At 47.5% G+C, this 21,247-nt stretch overlaps 1 protein-coding gene across 1 annotated transcript; it reads right to left on the bottom strand.

Moving 5' to 3' along the window:
* Positions 1 to 1,909: 1,909 nt before the first annotated feature.
* kiaa0513 (KIAA0513) lies at positions 1,910 to 21,174 on the bottom strand. The gene is made up of 12 exons (XM_084452681.1): positions 21,124 to 21,174; positions 13,247 to 13,783; positions 13,022 to 13,121; positions 12,662 to 12,735; positions 12,230 to 12,300; positions 11,450 to 11,657; positions 11,128 to 11,168; positions 10,561 to 10,642; positions 10,302 to 10,379; positions 5,538 to 5,618; positions 4,562 to 4,656; positions 1,910 to 4,373 (listed from the first exon to the last, which is right to left on the bottom strand). The coding sequence occupies exons 2-12, from the start codon at positions 13,678 to 13,680 to the stop codon at positions 4,324 to 4,326; spliced, it is 1,314 nt and encodes a 437-aa protein (XP_084308807.1). The 5' UTR covers positions 13,681 to 13,783; positions 21,124 to 21,174; the 3' UTR covers positions 1,910 to 4,323.
* Positions 21,175 to 21,247: the final 73 nt, after the last annotated feature.

Raw genomic sequence — 21,247 nt, 5'->3', positions numbered from 1 at the left:
ATATTTTGGACTTCTAAGTCCTCACAGGGAATTATTCAAGTATATTGAAATGTACTGTACAAGTACATAATTACCTCCCTCCAGAGCGAAGGCAGGGCAGAGAGTAATGTTTTCGGTGGCACATGTGATTCTGTTAGTTAGTAAGCAGGATTATACAAAAACTACCAGACCCATTTTCATGAAACTTGGTGGAGGGGTGTAGCATGGGCCAAGGAAGAACCCATGCAATTTTACACAGAGTGGATCCACAAATTAAAACAACTTTGAGCGAGCGAAGCCAGCTCCCCATGTGGGGGCGACAGAGACACAGGGCTTGGACTACTCCTCCCCCCCCCCCCCCCATCGGCTGTGACCCAAGGGGGACGCCTCAGAGCTGAGTGAAAAATTCCCCCCACTCATTGTCAATAGTGTAACATACAAACCATTTGCCTATTGAGACCACCCCCTTAGACAAGTGAGGAGTTCCTGGCGTTCCAGACAGCCCAATTTTGTCAATGGAAGTAACGTGGAGACCGAGGGGTCAACTGGCGTAGTCCAAGGCAGTGCGGACCTTGTGAGGAGCGAGTTCTTTGACCGCTCACGGAGACTCTTGTTAGAGGCACTTTGGTCCCCCGCCGGCTCCGACCTGAGGTGGGCACCACAGAGACGCCCGCACATGGCCGCCCATTCGCCTCTATTGATTTTTTGGACTTTGGCTCAGGAGCGGGACAACTGAGACAAAATGAGTTTAATGGATGCACACTGAATTTATTGATTTGATAGGATACAAGATCTTTAATGCATTTAGTAATGGTGCATACATGTCACATGTTGTTGGAGTAGCAGTGACTGTATGACTCCCATCTACAATCAAGATCTTGCGCTTTCTGCAGAGTAGTTCAGAGCAGTTGAAAACTAGAAAAGCCGGATCCACTGCCATTCAACAACGGAAAAGGCTAGTTCCCATAAATGCAGAGGCCGTTTAGGGTAAGGCTAGGGTTAAGTTTAGGGTTAGGTTAACGTTAGGTTTAGGGTTAAGGTTAGGCTTAGGTATAGGTTGGTTTAAGGTTAGGGTTTGACTGGTCTCTGCGTTGATGGGAACTAGCCACTACCATTCAGCAACACTGACGATATGCATGTTAAATTTTACAATGGAAAGTATTTACCCATACTGTACGTACTGGTGTGGGCTTTTCCTGCAGAGGCAGTGATAGTTGAACTTCAATAATTCCCATGAGAAGTACCAATATTGCTTATCACTGAAGTGATTGAACTGTGCAACATGCATCAGAGGAGGAGGTATGCACTCTGAGTGACCTTTTCTAGTTTGAATTGCTCTACACAGAAAAGAAGAGTTCTAAACAGAACTTTGCCTTGGATTCAAACACTGGGAACTCGACTTGGACTTGAGATTTAGTGACTCGACTACAACACTGGCAGTCACAGCTCTCTCTCGTAGCGAGGCCATTTTTAGTGTGTGTGACTGGCAGGTCTGGTATTAATTAGCTGGAGCTAAGCCTTCATTGTGTGACACTACTGGCTGGCCTTTCACAGCTCATTACATGGTGTCCAATCAGGGAGCAGCCAGCATGACCACTGTTTGTTTATATCCAGCTCCAGGAATGGCAGCCATTTGGCAGGGTGGGCCAGGGGTCTCACACACTCTCACATTGTGCTACTACATGGTCCCACTCAGCACCACCAGGCTCACACACACACACACACACACACAAACACACACACACACACACACACACACACACTAAAAGTCTCTCTCAGCAACACACGCTAACACTCTCTCGTAGTCGTAACACATACACAAACCTTCTCGCCCAAACACAGACACACACGCATGCATGAGCACACACACGCACACACACAGCAACTCAGATCATCTCTCTGGTATAAATACACACACTTAGACAGTGTACACATTAAAAAATTAAATATTTATATATTATCAGAGACATATTTCATCATCATCATATATTCATGCAAACACAGCGTTAAATAATGTCAACAAGAAATTTACAGGACATTTTCACACATGCAGCAAATAGTATTTGGGATTAACTAGTGTAAATAGATCCCAGAAGGGCGGGTCAGAGACGAGTGGGTGACGGGTGTGACGGGTGTGATGGCCGGCAGGCAGTTATGGGACAGGCTTAGCAGCCTGTGGTACATGAGAGAGAGAGATAGACAGACACAGGAAAGGTGGAGAGAGTGTTTGAGAAAGAGAGAGAGAGAGAGAGAGAGAGAGCTCACACACTAGGCAGAGGCCTTGGGAAGAAGACCACAAGGCATCATAATTCTACTACATACGATCACTGTAGAGATTAGACAGTGGAAGGTATTGCACATTTAGACACTGACGTCTCAATCAAGCACTTTGATGAACCACTCCTAGGGGATAAATGATATGAGGGTAGTTCAGTGTTGTCATGATTGAATAGCTTGTCAGCAGAGCACCACAGTACAGTCACATAATCATAGAGTCACATGAAAACAGTGATTTAACAGCAGATATGACAGACAGAACAGGATTAAATGATCAGTTTTTCAATCATGATGAAACAAGTGTGGAAAAAAAACCTAATTTATAACCATAATAGAAATACAAAATCAAGTGATGCACACAATAGACTTACACAATATAATAAACTTGTAATATATCTTTCTTCACTAGAAACCTGACAGTTGTCAAACACAGCAGCGAACAGCACAATAAAAATCCTTCTTATATCAAAAGATTCTGTCCATTTCTGCAGAGATCGATCCGTTTACGTCTACTCTCTGAAACTATTATATAGTCATTCATTCAGTAGATGGTTTCCAGCTCTGAACCACACCGCCACCTGGTGGACGGATGTAGTTGTGCTATCAGGACAACGACCCCTTCATGTTCAATCATGGCTCCATGCGCCCTTTAGCACAATGCTGCTCAACATGCCACTAACAAGCATGCATAAACATAGCACAGATGGTGTAGATAGGACAGGTAGATGGCAGTATAGGGAGCAGCTACAACACTATCATAGGAGCAGATGACACCATGCAGAAGCCTCTAACTAGCTAACATACTATACAGACCATACGCACAGACCTTTTACTAGTTTGGCCTGACTCCGATCTAATCCAACAGATGTAGCCTAGCTACCATGTCTACAGAGCATCACAGAACACAACCAGGACATTGAATGTCCTTCCCAAGCAGGACAAGTATATGACCTCAGAGACGGTGAATTGATTCTCTGAATCTTGACATTGCAATATTGATATGACATAATGTATATTTACTCTGGTAGTTAAGTGTACTGTTACCATAGCGACGACTGCCAGTAGATGCAGACAAGGAGAGAGATCCACTCAGGTACATACAAGGCACTTTGGACAGGAAAGGGAGGGGCTTGAAGGCCTCCAAAGGTCATCAAAAGGTGACTATTGCAAACGATAGAAATCATCGATAGAAATCATCACAGGTTCTCCCTTCAACTAAATGAAGCAGGGTTTACCGGGGTAGATGGATACAGGATCAAATAAAACATTCTAAACACAGGATGTGAGAGAGGAGGGGTAGAAGCTCTCTGGACACCGGGATGGCAGGCAGCATGACGACTGTAGTGCTAGTGAGTAGAACAACGACACGCGGTACTGGGAAACTTTACAACAGCTTAGGTTATTAAGTGCTTACACCGTGTGTCCACCAAAAAGAAGTGCATCTACCCCATGTACTTCTGTATACCCCGGATATCATTGCTATATAGAGTATAAGCATATCTGATCCTGAGATATGCAGATGGTATACATAAACCACTACCCAACGAACGCTGAAAATATATATGACATATTATGACACTTAGTATGCTCTTTGAAATGGCCCGATATAGTATAACTGTAACATGCGATGAAGACACGCGTCGGTATGACACAACGCTATGTCCATCTGCATAGCAGTGCAGGAGTGTGTGTGTGTTTGTGTGTCGCAGGTGGCGGGTGCCAGGTTAGGTGGTCAAGCACAGAGACAGGAAAGAGAGAACACCCACTGTTACTGTACGATGTAGAAGAAGTGGTAATACTGAAAGGTGGGTCTTACTGTAACTATGTCACAATAGTCTGATGACGAAGCCTGTTGATGTTGTTGAACTGTGGCTTTACTGATACAGGTTATGGGGACCTTGCTGGAGTAATGGGTGATTAATTATTCTAGTAATAGTGCTGTGTGTCTCTGATACACTGGCTAGCCAAAAGATCTGCTGTGTTTGGTCCAGGGGACTGAGAGTTTGGACGTAGACTGTTGCTGGGTTGATGCTGATCGTCATGGGAACCACGGCCGTCTGTCAGCGCTCACTCGGCGGCCATCTTCTCTATGTGGTCACTCAGGAGTTTGTTCTGTTCTGAATTGGGACACACACACACACACACACATCAGTATTCAGTCAAAGCAAACCAGTTAGAACCAGTTGGCTCCTGTGATAGAACAGTGAGGATTCATACTCCTACCTGTATTCACACTGGTTCACATATCCATACTGGTCCATGTATTCATAACCAATCACCTGAAAACTTGAACCTATTAGGCTACCTTCATTAAGGTTCCCGATGATTGCCTGCTTCTTCAGGAAGTCATTGCAGAGTTTCTTACTCAGTCCGAAGGCCAGCATGTTATGAGTGAAGGTCCTAAGAACACACAGAGAGAAGCCCAGCTGACTGTATGCACACACGCAAACTGAACGCACACTAACTGAACACACACAGGGCCTATCTCCATTGCGGTGTTTCACCTCAGATGGTGGAATGCACACTTTCTTTCCATTTACACTGAACTATCTAATGAGACGTGGATCTCTTGCTGGGGAGTCAAACCGACTGGATATCCATGTGTGCTTCTCAGTGCACACCTCTCTGATTCAAAAGTGGCAAGCAAGCTTGTACTCTGAGGGAGACCGTGGGGGGTTACTGTCACCTTGAAACGTAGGGAAGATACCATGTTTAGGTGAAACACTGGTCTGTTTATAATACAGAATAAAATACAGGTGGCCTGAGTTCTCAATGAAATCTGTTGGGCCCAAACCCCAAAGCCTCCTAGTAAGGCCAGGGAGCTATGAGCTAACAAAACCATACTTATTGTACTTAATTCTACTAAATAATCTGATATGAGTCTGTGTGTACTTCTCTGAGCATGGGAGCTTGGAACGTTGGAGAACATGGATTGAAGAAGACCTAAGGGTTTTGAATGTGTGAGTATGTGTGTGTTTGTCAGGTGAGTGTGGGTGTCTGTTGATCGTCTGTGTGCGCTTGTCAGGTGAGTGTGTGTGTCAGGTGAATGTGTGTGTGTGTGTCAGGTGAATGTGTGTGTGTGTGTGTGTGTGTGTGTGTGTGTGTGTTTGTGTTAAGTAAATTTGTGTGTGTCAGGTGTATGTGTCAGGTGAAGGTCTGTGTTTGTCAGGTGAGTGTGTGTGTGTGTCTGGTGGTTGTGTGTGTCTTAGGTGAGTGTGTGTGTTTGTCAGGTAAATGTGTGTGTGTGTGTGTGTGTGTGTGTGTGTATGTCAGGTGAGTACCCCAGCTGGCCGAAGGTGATGTTCTCATCAAACCTAGAGGTGTCCTCCTTTTCTTCCTGGGTCATGTGGCACCACTTCTCTCTAGGGGAGGTAAAGAGCATGCAGAGGTCAAGGGTCAAGAAGGGTTCACTCTGACCTTCTACCCAGGATGCACCAGAACAACCAATCACACAAATCATATTGGGCTGAGATGTAAAAATGGAAAGAAAATGATTTCATTCAAAGGTAACAGGCTGACACGTTAAACACACGTTGAACAAAAAGGCTGACACGTTGAACACACGTTGAACACACGTTAAACACACGTTGAACACATGTTGGTCAAAAGGTCAAGGTCAAACAGTGATGATCTAGGATCTGGTTGGTACCACTTCCCATTGCAGCTGGATAATAACAGGGTAATACCATGGCAATTACCATTAGTTATTAGTAATAGTTACCTGTGTAGTTACCAGGGTAATACAAGTTAATATCTACATTATTACTAGGGAATTACCAACAAATCCCAGTAATTACTAGTAGTAGTTAACTGTGTAGTTACCCCTCAATCCCTCCCTAACATCCTATTTAAACCCATGATTTGTGAAATGGAAACAGAGATGGTAGTTTGGTGATGGTAGATGTAATAAAGTTGAATCAGAGCTGGGAAATGCAACGTTGTCAGTTTCTGTTTAATTCAATGGTTATTATCCTCTCTAAAATTCCAACTAAGCTTGTAGTTTGCTACCTGGACCCAGATGTGGTAGTTTCTATGTAATATCATGGATTCAGCTGGAAAATGCAACATGACCCGTTTCTATTTAATTCTATGATTATATCCTTCTTATACTGAGTACCCAGAAGCTCTTACTACGGCAATAACCTCTGGGAACAAGCTATGATATTCAGATCCCAAATCAGCCTCTCCGCATGGCCCACTATCTGCACAGGTCAATCAGCATCCGGTTGAAAATCCAACCGGATTCTCATAGGTGCCCACAAATATCATAGCTTGTTCCCAGAAGTTCTTTCCGTAGAGAGAGCTTCTGGGTACTCAGAATAGGAAGGATATAACCATAGAATTAAATAGAAACAGGTCATGTTGCATTTTCCAGCTGAATCCATGATATTACATAGAAACTACCACATCTGGGTCCAGGTACTGCAACTCCCCCCCAGCACAGTACCTGGTGATCTGGCGCCGGCGTCAACCATTAAACCTCTGGAACTTGTCCAGAAAGCTGCTGCTCGTCTGGTGTTCAAACACCCTAAGTTCTCCCACACAACTTCCCTTCTCCGTTCCCTACACTGGCTCCCTGTAGAGGCTCGCATCCAGTTTAAAACTTTGGCGCTAGCCTACAGGGCAATGAAAGGAACAGCCCCCTCCTACCTCCAGGCCATGGTTAAACCCTACACCCCCTCCCGACCGCTACGCTCTGCTACAGTACCTCGGGGTGTGTGTGTCATTGCCCATCTTTCATCACAGGCTCAAAACTCATCTCTTCAAGAAGTACTACAAGAATCATCCCTCTCAAGCACCTATTGTATTTTAGATTGCTATTCTTGGACTTTGCCTTCAGCACTAGATCATGCTCTTAGTCACTTGTTTTAGAAAGGAGATGCACTTGTGAGTTCTGGCAAGTCCTAGTACATTGGTTTTTCCTATGTTAAATGCAATTATTGTTAGTTGCTTTGAATAAAAGTGTCTGCTAAATGACTGTAATGTAATGTAACGAATACTAATTCCCATGGTATTACCCTAGTATTACCCTATTATTACCCAGCTGTAATGTAAAGTGATACTGTGTGGTCTTTAGACAGAGAAAACTCCACATCTCATCTTTAGAGTTAGAACAGACTATAGTTGAATGTGTCAGGCAAGGCAAACATACACATAAAAGGAATTTCTGAGATAGAGGTTTGTGTCAAATACAGTAGTCATAGCATGGATGCTACCATGTCACCCTAAGGAGACTGGACAACTGACCAGACAGGTAGAGCCACAACAGACCAGACCAGCAACACAGAACCAGCCACACACTCATGCACACAGACAGAGGCGCATACTGAACATGACATGGTACACAGTGGACCCTCTGCACAAGGACAGATGAATCCCAGTATTTGGCACGTGGTGAAAAACATGAACATTGAAACAAAACACAAAAGCAGAGATGAATAGATAATAAACACACGGCTCCATTTTCATCACAAAGCTGGTTGAGGGATAAGGATACCCTGGTCCTGCCGGTAGTGGTGCGTGCAACAGCAAATTCGAGACATGCAACATAACACGGAGGAGACGGACGCCTACATGCCGTGAGAGAGGGAGAGGGGGGAGAGAGAGGGGGGAGGGGAGTGGGCGAGAAAGCGAGAGAGACAGAGGGAGATGGAGAAGGAGGGAGCTAGCTTAGAAGGCCAGCCTTGTCTGTCTGTGTACAGCAAGCTTCACTCTTCAGCCACCTCCGGCTGTGGTCATACCATACAGGACGTGTACTGTGCTGACTGTACCGTACTACGGTGCGAGTAGCAAGGATGACCTCACTCCACATGCACACACACGTATGGAATAACAATATAGAACGATTACTGTCAGAAGAAACAGCACAAGTGGATCTGGAACCACGGCCGTGCTTCAAATAAGTAATGTGCAACATGCAATGATCACAACAAACTAAATGTACGGTTCAGCCATCGCTCATAAACTATACTTAGTAATAGCAAAGAAATGGAGGGGTATCCTTTCAAAAACAATATCATCATTATCAACAACAACAACCACAACAACAACAAAAGTAACCATACAGGAAGTAACCATCCAACCAATGAGTAATTAGTGATACAGTACATTCATGCCTTTCTGGTGCATTCCCGGCTTCTGAAGCTGCTGTGGTAGGAAGCCAGGCAGTGTGTAATCTAGGCTTGTGTAATGTACATGCTGCATCCCATGTGATTCAGCTGAGTTGGTCCTGCCCTAGCCAGGCTCCATGGATACTATTCTGAAACACAGCAGCTGATTTCTACAGACTGCTGATCGAGCCTAAGGCCATTTCCACCTCCTCAAACTCTTCACACTTCAAGTCACAATGCTGAGCGCCCATCTGCTCCCCCGACTGCATTATGCTGCTTTCTCTCCTTTTCACTCCATCCTTGATCCTTCCTTTCTCTCTTATTCTCTTTTTCTCCAGTATGTGTATCTCTCTCTCTTTCCTCCCCGTCTGTCAGTGTGGAGCAGCGGCTGAAAGAAGGACAGACCTCTCGTCTTTCTCGTCCTCCTCCGTCGCCCTTCCCGGCAGCACGGCACAAGGAGACAAAGAGGTTAAAGAGACCACAAAGAGACAGAGACCACACAGAGACAGAGGACAGACAAAGACCACACAGAGACAGAGGACAGACAGACAGAGAGACCACACAGAGACAGAGGACAGACAGAGACAGAGGACAGACAGAGACAGAGGACAGACAGAGAGACCACACAGAGACAGAGGACAGACAGAGACCACACAGAGACAGAGGACAGACAGAGACCACACAGAGGACTGACAGAGACAGAGGACAGACAGAGACAGAGGACAGACAGAGACAGAGGACAGACAGAGAGACCACACAGAGACAGAGGACAGACAGAGACCACACAGAGACAGAGGACTGAGAGAGAGACCACACAGAGACAGAGGACAGACAGAGACAGAGGGCAGACAGAGACCACACAGAGACAGAGGACAGACAGAGACCACACAGAGACAGAGGACAGACAGAGACCACACAGAGACAGAGGACAGACAGAGACCACACAGAGACAGCGGACAGACAGAGACAGAGGGCAGACAGAGACCACACAGAGACAGAGGACAGACAGAGACAGAGGACAGACAGAGAGCCCACACAGAGGACTGACAGAGACAGAGGACAGACAGAGACAGAGGACAGACAGAGGACAGACAGAGACAGAGGACAGACAGAGAGACCACACAGAGACAGAGGACAAACAGAGACAGAGGACTGACAGAGACAGAGGACAGACAGAGACAGAGGACAGACAGAGACAGAGGACAGACAGAGAGACCACACAGAGACAGAGGACAAACAGAGACAGAGGACTGACAGAGACAGAGGACAGACAGAGACAGAGGACAGACAGAGACAGAGGACAGACAAAGACAGAGGACAGACAGAGAGCCCACACAGAGACAGAGGACAGACAGAGACAGAGGACAGACAGAGACAGAGGACAGACAGAGACCACACAGAGACAGGGGACAGAGAGACCAAGCAGAGACAGGGGACAGATAGAGAAACCACACAGAGACAGAGGACAGGACTGCTGGAGGAGAAGAGGCCTGATTCTGCAGAAGATCCACAGACCGTATCATTGAGAGACTATTTGTGGAAATATAGACGATATCACACTCCCTTGTCATATATACATAGACAAAAACACAGAGCAACACAGACGTAAACACACACTCACACAGACAGACGGTACACGAACACACACACCCGCGCGCACACACACACACACACACACAACAAAGAATGGCACTTCTAATTTGCGGGTGATCACATACAGGCTAGTTGTACGAGTATAAACGAGGTGTTAATCATCATCCATGTTAATCATCACTCAATGTTATACTGCAGAGTTAATAACACTCTCAGCTCACTGAATATCAGGCACATGCTCTCCCCCCTCCCCAAACACCCTGGTTCTTTCTCGACCGTCCCCCTGTCCTCTCTCTGTCCATCCCCTCACCCCCCCCCCCCCCCTCTCCGCCAGCGTCTCACCGGGTAGTCGGTGACCTCTTCTTCCTCTCACAGTGGACGGCGTCAAAGAACGCCGCGTTCCAGAACCGCAGCGTGTGCCTGTCAGAGACGGGGAGCGATCAGTAGAGAACTCAGTAGAACCCTGTGTAGGACTCGGTAGAAGTCAGCAGAAACGGGAGTAGGTCTGAGTAGAACTCAATAGAACCTGGAGTAGAACTCAGTAGGGGTCAGAGTATATCAGGCTGCTGTTTCAGGTGTGTGTACAGGCAGACAGACTAACCAGATGGGCTGCTGTCTCAGGTGTGTGTACAGATAGATCTTCTCTTCTTTCTTCTCCTCAACAGCCTCTGCAGGAGGAGACACTGCAGCACAACAGAATAAAACAGTAGATGAGAAAAAGATAACAGCACAGTACCTGGTGGTCTGGACTAGGAGTACATACCTGGTGGTCTGGACTAGGAGTACATACCAGGTGGTCTGGGCTAGGAGTACATACCAGGTGGTCTGGACTAGGAGTACATACCTGGTGGTCTGGGCTAGGAGTACATACCTGGTGGTCTGGACTAGGAGTACATACCTGGTGGTCTGGACTAGGAGTACATACCAGGTGGTCTGGACTAGGAGTACATACCTGGTGGTCTGGACTAGGAGTACATACCAGGTGGTCTGGACTAGGAGTACATACCAGGTGGTCTGGACTAGGAGTACATACCAGGTGGTCTGGACTAGGAGTACATACCTGGTGGTCTGGACTAGGAGTACATACCTGGTGGTCTGGACTAGGAGTACATACCAGGTGGTCTGGACTAGGAGTACATACCAGGTGGTCTGGACTAGGAGTACATACCTGGTGGTCTGGACTTTGCCTCCACAGGGCCCTCCCCCTCTCTGTATTAAAACATAATGTGTGAATTAACTGGACATATAGTAACAATGTTTTGAGGAACATGTTATCTGACCAGAGTTAGCAGACAGAAAGAGTGCTATATATTAGGGAAAAGGTGTGAGATGGAGGAGAAGGAAGTGGAGAAAGAAGAGGAGGAGAAGGAAGAGGAGATGGAGGAGGAGGAAGAGGAGGAAGAGGAGATGGAGGAGGAGGAGGAAGAGGAGGAGGAGGAAGAGGAGATGGAGGAGGAGGAGGAGGAAGAGGAGAAGGAGTAATCTCTCACTCGTTCTTCCGAGCAGCAGGGCCCCTCAGCTTGCTCTCCAGTCCCCCGAAGAAGCCCTTGACGTCAGTCTTGGCGGAGGTGGTCTTGAGCAGGCGCTCCGCTGCTCCCCTCTTCCCGGTCAACCAGGAGTTGGCCTTGTCCAGGTAGGAGTCCAGGCTGACGGGGGGACCACGGTCCAGCAGCTCTGTAGGAGACAGCTGGGACTTACCTGGGAGACGGGAGAAGGGGACATTTCCGAATCAGAATCACCTTTACTGGCCAAGCACATTTACATCAGTTAAATGTGTAATCCTACACTGTAAAGTGAAATCGTAGACAATAACAAGGGGTGATTTCAAGTGAGGAATATAAGATCTATCAGCTATAATTGTATGATGACTGATTGATTTCGTTAACAGAGCCTTGAAGCCAGTAATAATACAGGAATGTTCACTCTTTACACACATCGGCAGCCTGGGTTACAAAACACTCAGTAGCTGTGTGGCAAGAGCCTCTTGTGTTGCTTGTGTCGCTTTGGATAAAAGCGTCTGCTAAATGACTGTAATGTAATGCATCTGTGGGCGGGGCCCTTGGCCTGCCCTGTGACATGCAGCGGTTTAGGGTTAGCTCAGGTTAGGGACAGTGACGAGCTGACTGTAAACGTAGGAGGTGACTGTGAGTACTGTACATTACAAGCTACAGTCCACAGTGCCGGTCCTAGCACATTTGGTGCCCTAGCAAGCTTCACCCCCCAACAGGGGGTTTGGGAGCAGGTAGGACTGCCATGCAGACAGGCCTTACCGATGTGGTAGTAGGTGAAGCACATGGTCATCAGGTTCTTTGCTGGGCTGTAGTCATCCATCTGGTAACACCTTGGACAGAGAGAGAGGGAGAGCGGCTGAATGGAACTGGAACTATCCCTTTTAGGCAGAACATTTCCCTTTAAGACTGAAGCCTATCAAGACAGACACAAATATTTGCCCACCATCCACATCCACACAGACAGACACACACACACACACACACACACACACACACACACACACAAGAACGCACATGCACGTGCGTGGGTACACACACGCGCGCGTGCGTGCGCGCGCACACACACACACACACACACACACACGCACACGCACACACACACACTAGCCCTCACACGCAGACCTTCAAATGCATTATGTGTACATAAGGTAATTCTCTAATTGTGTAACAGTTGATGAGGATAAGACTTACTCAAACAGCACCACTGCAAAAGACTGAACCAGTCTATAGAAGGTGGCCTCGCTCACACACTTGGAGTTGCAACGCTGCAAAGAGACAGATGTGTGTGTGTGTGTGTGTGTGTGTGTGTGTGCATGAGTTTACTTAGCCACTCATAATACTCCAAATCATAATTCAAATACAGATCCTGTACAGGCCTGTCCGGGGTGCATGACACTGAAATAAACATTTCCAATCCAATCCAATCCAATCCAGGGCCTGTGTAGATAACTGACCATAAACAACAGAGCAGAGAGAGGCACTGCTCATGCTTTAGCGTGTTTATTGCTAGCTGTGTGTTTCAGTATGGTTATGGTGTCCATGGTGCTTTACCTGTGCGCTAACGTATTTAGCGAACCACTCTCTGCCCTTGCCGTTCTCTCCGCTGCACAGTTCTCCGAAGCGAGCCTTCTCCTCCTGGTCAAAGTCCTCTCTGGAAACACACAGGGGAGGGGGGGGGGGTTGAGACTGGGGTACCTCAGGGCAGGGGAGAGAGGGATGGAGGGTGGAGAGAGAGAGAGAGAGAGAGAGAGAGAGAGCGATAACACGCGCACTTACTTTCCATGAAACACCTGCTCCACGTAGGCCTTCATGAAGTCCCGCCTCTCTGCCGCCTCAGCCCCGCCCTCCTCTGTGCTGTGACTGGACGAGGAGGACGACCGTCTCGACTCCCACCGCTGGGAGGGCGGGTCCATGTCGTTCTCGCTGTCCGCCGACTCGGTGGCGTCGCTGTCGTTGGCCCCCTCCCCTACCCCGTGACGGTGGGGGGAGACCGTGGGGGCCGCCGGGGCCATGGGAGCCATGGGCTCGGGGAGCAGGGGGGCCGGCTGGCCCAAGGAGGAGGCCGACTCCGGGACCAGGTGCTCGCTTGAGAAGACGTCCCTGCGAAGCTGCATGCTGTTGGGAGGGTCGCCACCAGCAGGGGGCGCTGTGCCCTCCGAATAGGAGGGAAGGTCGAAGTCTATGAGGTTGTCCACCGCCACACCCTCCATGGTGGACTGGGGGGGGGGGGGGGCAGTAGAGGTGGTGCAGACTCTCCCACCCACTAGGTGGCGCTGTTATAACGTCGACTCAGTGGCTAAGGGCACACTGCACCTGTGAGGAGAGGAGAGGAGAGGAGAGGAGAGGAGAGGAGAGGAGAGGAGAGGAGAGGAGAGGAGAGGAGAGGAGAGGAGAGGAGAGGAGAGGAGAGGAGAGGAGAGGAGAGGAGATAGGGTTATTCATTGCAAGAAACCAAAACAAAAAACAACAAAAACACTTTCAAATAATATTTTTGCCCACACAAAAATAGCTATTATGCCAGTCTAGCCTAGCCTGAAGGCCTATGTCTGGGTCCTGGAGATAGGCCTGGCATGGAGACTGGAGAACTGTTATCGTTATTATGGTGAGCGTGACCCAGCTTGAAGCCACAAGACACACAGACTCACACACAGACAGACACAGACACACAGACTCACACACAGACAGACACAGACACACAGACTCACACAGACACAGACTCACACAGACACACAGACTCACACACAGACAGACACACACACACACAGCCACCGACACAGACAGAAACAGACACAAACACAGACTCAAACACACATTGCTGAAGAACACACATTAATGAAGAACTAATGAAAAATCATCAATAAGATTTTTTTTTGTCAAGCACTCTCTAACTAACACACACACACACACACACACACACACACACACACACACACACACACACCCGCACACCCTTACAGTATTTCAATGTTCCATGCATCATCCTTAACAGATTAATTTAGCGGAAACTGAACATCATGTACATGTATTTAGGGGCCAGAAATAGCTCTTATCAGCATGCCCTTCACAGACTGTCCACAGTGACATCACCCTCCGCAGGTCTGTTTCCCACGGCGAGGTCACATGGTCTGCGCCGAGCTGAGAGAGGGGCGGGGGGGCGGCGGCACAGCCAGCTGTTGTGCTCCCCGCTGCTGCACAGTCACATGCCAGCCAGACAGTGACACCATTGGCTGGAGTACTGCATCCCCAAATCCCCCGCCCCCTTTGCTCTGAGTCACCAACACACACGCACACACGCGCACACACGCGCACACACTGCGGGGGAACCCTTCAGTCGTGTTCAGTAAATCCCAGTACTTGATCACCAGAGAGTGCACAGGCTGCAGTATTTCTGCTTCCCTGCTCAGGAGAGTGCACACACACGCGCACACACACACACACACACACACACACACACACACACACACACACACACACACACGCATTAAAAACACACACCAGCCGCAGACCACCCCGTGCACCCCAGCCTCCCTTCCCAATCCCCCCCCCCCCCACACACACACACACTTTCCCTCGGGGGGATGCTGTACGCAGAGGAGAAGTACCATCATCATAGAGGGCGAGAGAAACCAGGCCAGGCCCAGCCTGGCTTATGTGCGAGGCTGGCTTGTTTCTGTTCAGGACTGGTAGGACGGAAGCTAGTCATGCCACTGAAATAGCTGTGAATTGAAATGACATGACATAATGTCTGATAAATTAAGATAGGTCTTGTCGCCTGGACACATCAGTTCGAATGCTTCCAATGCTAAACCAGCACAATAAGAGCGGGATAGCCAGTTAGCTCATGAGCTCACAACAACTAATAGCAGCTTCCATAACATTAATGGTAGTGGTCAGTGGCTAAAGCAGTTATACTGATGATAACATAAAGCATAAAGCAAACATCCCCACCAATGCTCTCACCACTACTCTACTTGTGCAGTGGAGATCGGCGGGTGGGTTTTGGTTAGGGATGCACCGATTGCAAAATCCTTTTGTGCCAGGGAAACAAAGAAATGAAGTGTTTGGTTCCAAAATGCCGATTTTTATTTCACTTTAATTTGAAAGCAAACTACACGTGCGTTTGCGGCGTTACGTCACGGATCTTCTCCGAATCTGCAGCTGGGTAGGCTACGTTTTGCAACAAAAAAAGCCGTCATTAGCCGACATTATCGGCCACTACCATCGGTGAATGTCATTTTATTTGCCGATGGGCCGATGGCAGTCAACAAGGCCAAGGCCGATGCATCGGTGCATCCCTAGTTTTGGTGTCCTTCTTCCAGTCCCTAGTGTGGGTTGGGGTTAGGGCTGGGTATCGGTACTCGATACCTTTACTGGATCGAAACAAACTGTTACCAAGTAGCATCGAAACGTCTTCAGTCAAACCAGTACTTCATTCGATCCTTTTTGTATTGAGATCTAGGAAAAAAAGACGTTGTAAAATGGTCCAATCACCACAAGCGTTCTTCAATTTAATGCAACGCATGATTGTCCCATTATGGCAGACAGCTACAATCCGTCTGGTGAAATCGACTGCAACTCATGCTGCAACTGCGAGTTGTTGACACAGTTTAGCACGCTGAGGTAATGCCACCAAAATGCTCAAAGGTATGGTTATACTACACGCCTATGGCGTATGGTAAAAATAAATGCATAAAAACACGGATTTCCCCCATTACCTAGCTAGCTAGCTAGCTAGCATTAGCAACCCTACTGTAATGCATTGCTTAGTGCATTGGTTACTTAGTGGTAGTTTTAACTTCTGTAGCAGCGAAATGTGTTTAGGCTAACGTTATTAACTAATGTTATGCTTAATGTTAAGACCCCCCTAGGCCTACTACCACCACAACCGCTACTGCTGATGTTGCCACCCCCAGCAGCAGCCTTGACACACCGTTCACATTAGCTGCAAGGTCACGGATGACTGAAAAATGTGTAGTCACTGTCAGTAGTTATATTGTAATAAATGCAGTTTGATACTCTTTTAAACACTTTCAAAATGTATTCTTGTAAAAATTATTTGAATGTGGGAGGATTGATGGCATTTTACACAACTGAATGCTTCCATTCACATGATGGTTATGGAATGGAAAAAATGCAAAAAATAAATTCAAAGTATCGATTGAAGTATTCAATTGGTATTGGTATCACTTTAAGAGTACTGGTATTGGTACTGGTATCGTAATTTTTGAAATTATACCCAGCCCTACCTATAAGGCAAGGGGTAGAGGTTGGAGTGAAAGGATGAACATGTGGAGGTTTGGGGGGTATAGTCCCATAAAGTCATCCCCACCGGGTCTTGAACCCCAGTCTCCAGGGTGGGAGCCCAATGCTCTCACCACTACTCTACTTGTGCAGTGGAGATCGGCAGGTTGATTTTGGTGTGCTTCTTGATTCTGGTGTGCTGGGACTACTGCCTCTTGTGGTGCCAAGAGAGAAATGCAGGCCAACATTGTCCGGAGTAATGGAGGGAGGGAGTGATAACCGCACAAACGGTATCCTAGGTGCGCTGGCTTACAGCCACGCACAAAAAGAGAGAGAGAAAAAACAGAGATAGAGAGCGAGAGAGGGAGAGAGAGAGAGAGGGAGAGAGGGAGAGAGGGAGGGAGAGAGAGAGAAAGGGAGAGAGAGAGAGAGAGAGAGAGAGGGAGAATAGAAAGTCACACACCAAGTCCTCCTCCCCCATACATGGACCTTGTATATCAATCTAGACCGTTTAGAAGGAAAAACCAATCTCTCAAGCGCAAACCCAACAACAGGAACAACAGCATCATGATTAAAGAGTTCATCTAATCTAACAAAGGACGCTGTCTCCCAGACCAGGCCCACTCTGCTGGTGGTGGTGATGCCAGCTGAAGAACCAGACCCAATCCGTTTATGGTCACATGTGTTTATCAGTAAGCTACTCTCTCCCAGTAGGGGGTTTGTTTGTTCTGTAATAAGGTATTAATAAGAGGAAAGTGGTCTTCTGCACTTCTATCTTTACCTTCTGTCTTTTAATGTATTGTTTTTGGTGGCGTGTGTTGGCTGGTTGGTTTGTCAACAGGATTACACAAAAACTAACAGACTAGCTCAATCCCAATCTGAGTGCGCAAACCACCCTTGCGGCCCCTCGCACTTGCGGCCTGAGCACTTAATTGACGTCAGCTGGAAGGGCCAGAGGGTACAGGGCCATGAATTAAATGGGACAGCACTTCCAGCTGCGTGCCAACGATTCCCAAGCCAGTTTAGCTCAATGCCCCTCCCACTTCGTTTTCATTGGCTGCCACGTCCCTCCACGCAGAGGCTGCTCTGACGCGCTCCTCAGCTCCGCTCGGCTCTGCAAATTGACGTCTGTTTTAATTTAATAATAATTTAAAAAGTATGTTGGGTGGGATATGTTTGCAGCATGTGGATTTCAAGATAAATGTCGTGTTATCGGCAAATGTCATCATTTATGTGTGATGCACTCGGATCATGACTCGGATGCACTCAAGCACCGTGTCACATGAGACGCGGTGGACTGTGGGTATTTTGCGAAATTGCGGACTTTCGGTAAGTGCGGTTAAAGTGCGCAAAATGCCGGCAGTGGCGCACTTGTGGACCTAGCAATTCCGTTTTGGGACTACCCTGAGCCCTTGTGGAATTGGCGGGAACGCGCATGTAAGGCCACAAGGCCGCGAGTGCTCTGCACTTTCGCCTAAGTGCGCGATTTGGGATTCAGCTACTGATTTTCATGAAACTCGGTGGGTGTATCATGGGCCAACTTAGAACCCAATACATTTTGGAGCAGATCCGAATCACGGGCCGGATCCACAACTTAAAACAAAACTTTGAGCGAAGCCAGCTCCATGTGTGGGGGAGCTAGACACAGAGGTTTGGACTGGGGGGTGCGGGGGGAGAGCCTGGAGTGCACCGAACTGCCCCCTGCAAGCTCCGAACCGAGGGGGGGGGGGGGGGGCACAGAGCTGAACCCACATAAACTGCAACGGTGATGCACCATTATTTTGGACATTTGTCGCATCTAAGTATCGGTACCCTAAAGTCATTGTACATACTGACGGCATGTAGTCATGGGAGGAGGTATATGCTCTCCGAGCATCCTTTATAGTTGACCATCGGTTGAGCACAGGGTCAGCCGGTATTACCGGTGCCCCTGGATGTTATGAGCTAGCTTTGGGGTTAACTGCCTTGCTCAAGGGCACAACAGTATGCAATGGTTGATGGGAACTAAGCCAGCTGCTCTCCAGACAGACACCAGTTAAGATCCCATCTCCCTTAGGGCGGCTGTGGCTCAGGAGGTAGAGTGGGTTGTCCAATGACCGCAGGGTCGGCGGTTCAAAACCCGGCAACTCCTCTCTCCACATGTCGAAGTGTCCTCGGGCAAGACACTAAACCCCAAATTGCTCCCAATGAGCAGGTTAGCACTGTGTAAATGCAGTCCATTTACCTCGTCAAGTGGCGGTCACTGGTGTGATGCTCTAACCACACAGTATGGCCCAAAGTGCAGTCAACCCTGGTTGAGGTTGCTTATGGGTTAGGAAATGAAACACAGTGACATAGATATGGAACGGTTTTATATCTCTGCATGTATGGAGAGACAGGGACAGTGCACTGCTCTACAGACATACGTACAGTACCAGTTCCTCAATACTGTCTGAGTGTATCAGATCTGTTGTGAAGGCCATACTACATTGTCTCTTTAGTTTCTAATGATTGAGCTGCATGGGAAGTGCCCTCCTTTCCTGATCACTGGCATGTTTCCTACTCCTCCTACTCCTCCTAGGCCGAGCAGGAGATATCTCTGCCTGCTCAGAGCACCTTGCCCTGTTAACTCTTAACCCTGAAGACTGGGAGCTGCTCCAATCATTTCCAAAATGTGTTTGTGCGTGTGTGTGTGTGTGTCAGTCTCTCCCACTGGCCAAACTGGACTGCATAACTTCACATGACACTCCTGGAGGGACAGGCAGAAGAGGCCGATGACAGATTAAAGAAGTGTGGAATCCTGCTCTGCAATGCACGTCTGACACAGATATAAGAGAATGTTACACTTTCACCTCACATGACCACAACTAGTTCACTGAGAGAGAACTGTGTGTGTGTGTGGGGGGGGGGGGTCTGTTTGAGACAGAACTATGTGTTTGTGTGTGAGAGAGATGTGTATGTGTGTCTGAGGTGTGCATGTATGTGTGTGTGTGTGTGTGTGTGTAGAGAGACAGAACTGTGTGTTTGTGAGTGTATGTGTGTGTGTGTGTGTATAGAGACAGAACTGTGTGTTTGTGAGTGTATGTATTTGTGTGAGTGACTCCATGACAGCTAGACAGAGATAGACTGAGAACCAGAGGGAACAACACCTCCAGCAATGCCACAAGAAAGAGAATGCATGAGAGTTTCTGAACAGTCCTTTAGGAAAGGTGAAGAGGACATTTGCACATAATCCAAGGCTGTGTATCAAAACAGTGGTATCCACTTTGAAGATCCAATGCATGACAGTTTTCTTTCTTTTCCCACAAATAGACTTCTGAATATGAATACCTTGACGACCCAATTGTTTTATTCTGCATTTACTTGTCATGTTTAGCAAGCAATCCTTTTCATGTGGACAGTTCCGGGGTGTCGTTGTTAGATACATCCTCACAGTTGTCAGGGAGCTGGACAAAGTGTTCTAACAATCTGTCATGGAGGAATTTAAGGAGCATTTGCAATTCAGCTCAAATTAGACACACTAACGGTTTGCTGCCAATGCCTCTAAAAGGACATTCAAAGGACACGCCAATTTCAGGATAACAAAGATAAGCTTACAGCAGGCTATTTCTGCAGTTGATGTTGTGCAGTTGGACCTAACAACAATAATATAGTATACAGATCAGAAAGGAAATAACCATAAGACAAAATAGGAGGAAGTTTGTCTCCATGTGCAGCCTCGGATAAAAACCAGAAACGGATTCCAGAGAGTTCCTGCCAAACTAAACCACAGACCACTACGATATTCCAACCACAACCTGCAAGTGGAGTGCTATTCCATTTTAAGCTTGAATAGAGGCATTGTAGCAAACGTAGCCTATCACTTGTGCTGCTTTGAGCTCAACTGCGGTGCTCCTCTCAAATTTCTCCACGACAGATGGCTAGAATAATTGTCCAGCTCGCTTATCCCCAACTGTGAAGATGTATCTAACCTGGATTGTCACCTGAAGTGGATTATTGCTTGACATGACTTGACGATGCGGAGAAATACTTATAAGAACTGTTAACCCCGGCTACATTGCAGCTGAACACTTGACATTTATTTTCAGGAAATACTAGGGTTGAATAAACACAGGCAGGACACGTAGCCTATCTAGAAGGCAGTTACGGGAAACAAGCTAGTATGAGGAAGGAGGCAGTATATCCCAGACATGCACGTCAGTTAGACCGTCGCAGGTCAACATCAGCGGGGTTGACAGCTCAGCTTTGACCATCAAACAGGCGGACGAACAGCAAACATCACGCGAATAAAACAAACCCGCATCAAATCGACAATACGAGTCCCTCTAACCCTACAAGTAACCGAATCAACGATATAGTGGCACGTCTTAAAACGACGATATTATGTGCATATGAATAAAATACTGAATGTAAATAATAACAGCTGTACGTACATGAATTGTCCCAGGGGGTGAGCCTATAGAGGAGGTGGGTCCCTGCGCGCGATTGAGCTCTGCTCGCTACTGGAGGTGGAAGTACGCATGCGCAGTCTGCATGAGCATGATGCGGGGGGGGATC

The sequence above is a fragment of the Borostomias antarcticus genome (genome assembly GCF_949987555.1).
Source record: "Borostomias antarcticus genome assembly, chromosome: 18".
Classification (NCBI taxonomy): Eukaryota; Metazoa; Chordata; class Actinopteri; order Stomiiformes; family Stomiidae; genus Borostomias; species Borostomias antarcticus.
This window is presented reverse-complemented; position numbering and strand designations above follow the sequence as displayed.

What these genes read in the sequence shown, in the direction of transcription:
- kiaa0513 (XM_084452681.1), bottom strand. Translation starts at nt 13,680, where the DNA reads ATGGAGGGTGTGGCGGTGGACAACCTCATAGACTTCGACCTTCCCTCC. An exon ending in TTTGCAGTGGTGCTGTTTGA is followed by an intron (nt 12,301 to 12,661) that starts GTAAGTCTTATC and finishes TCTCTGTCCAAG; the next exon opens with GTGTTACCAGATGGATGACT. An exon ending in ATCACCTTCGGCCAGCTGGG is followed by an intron (nt 4,657 to 5,537) that starts GTACTCACCTGA and finishes GTGTGTTCTTAG; the next exon opens with GACCTTCACTCATAACATGC.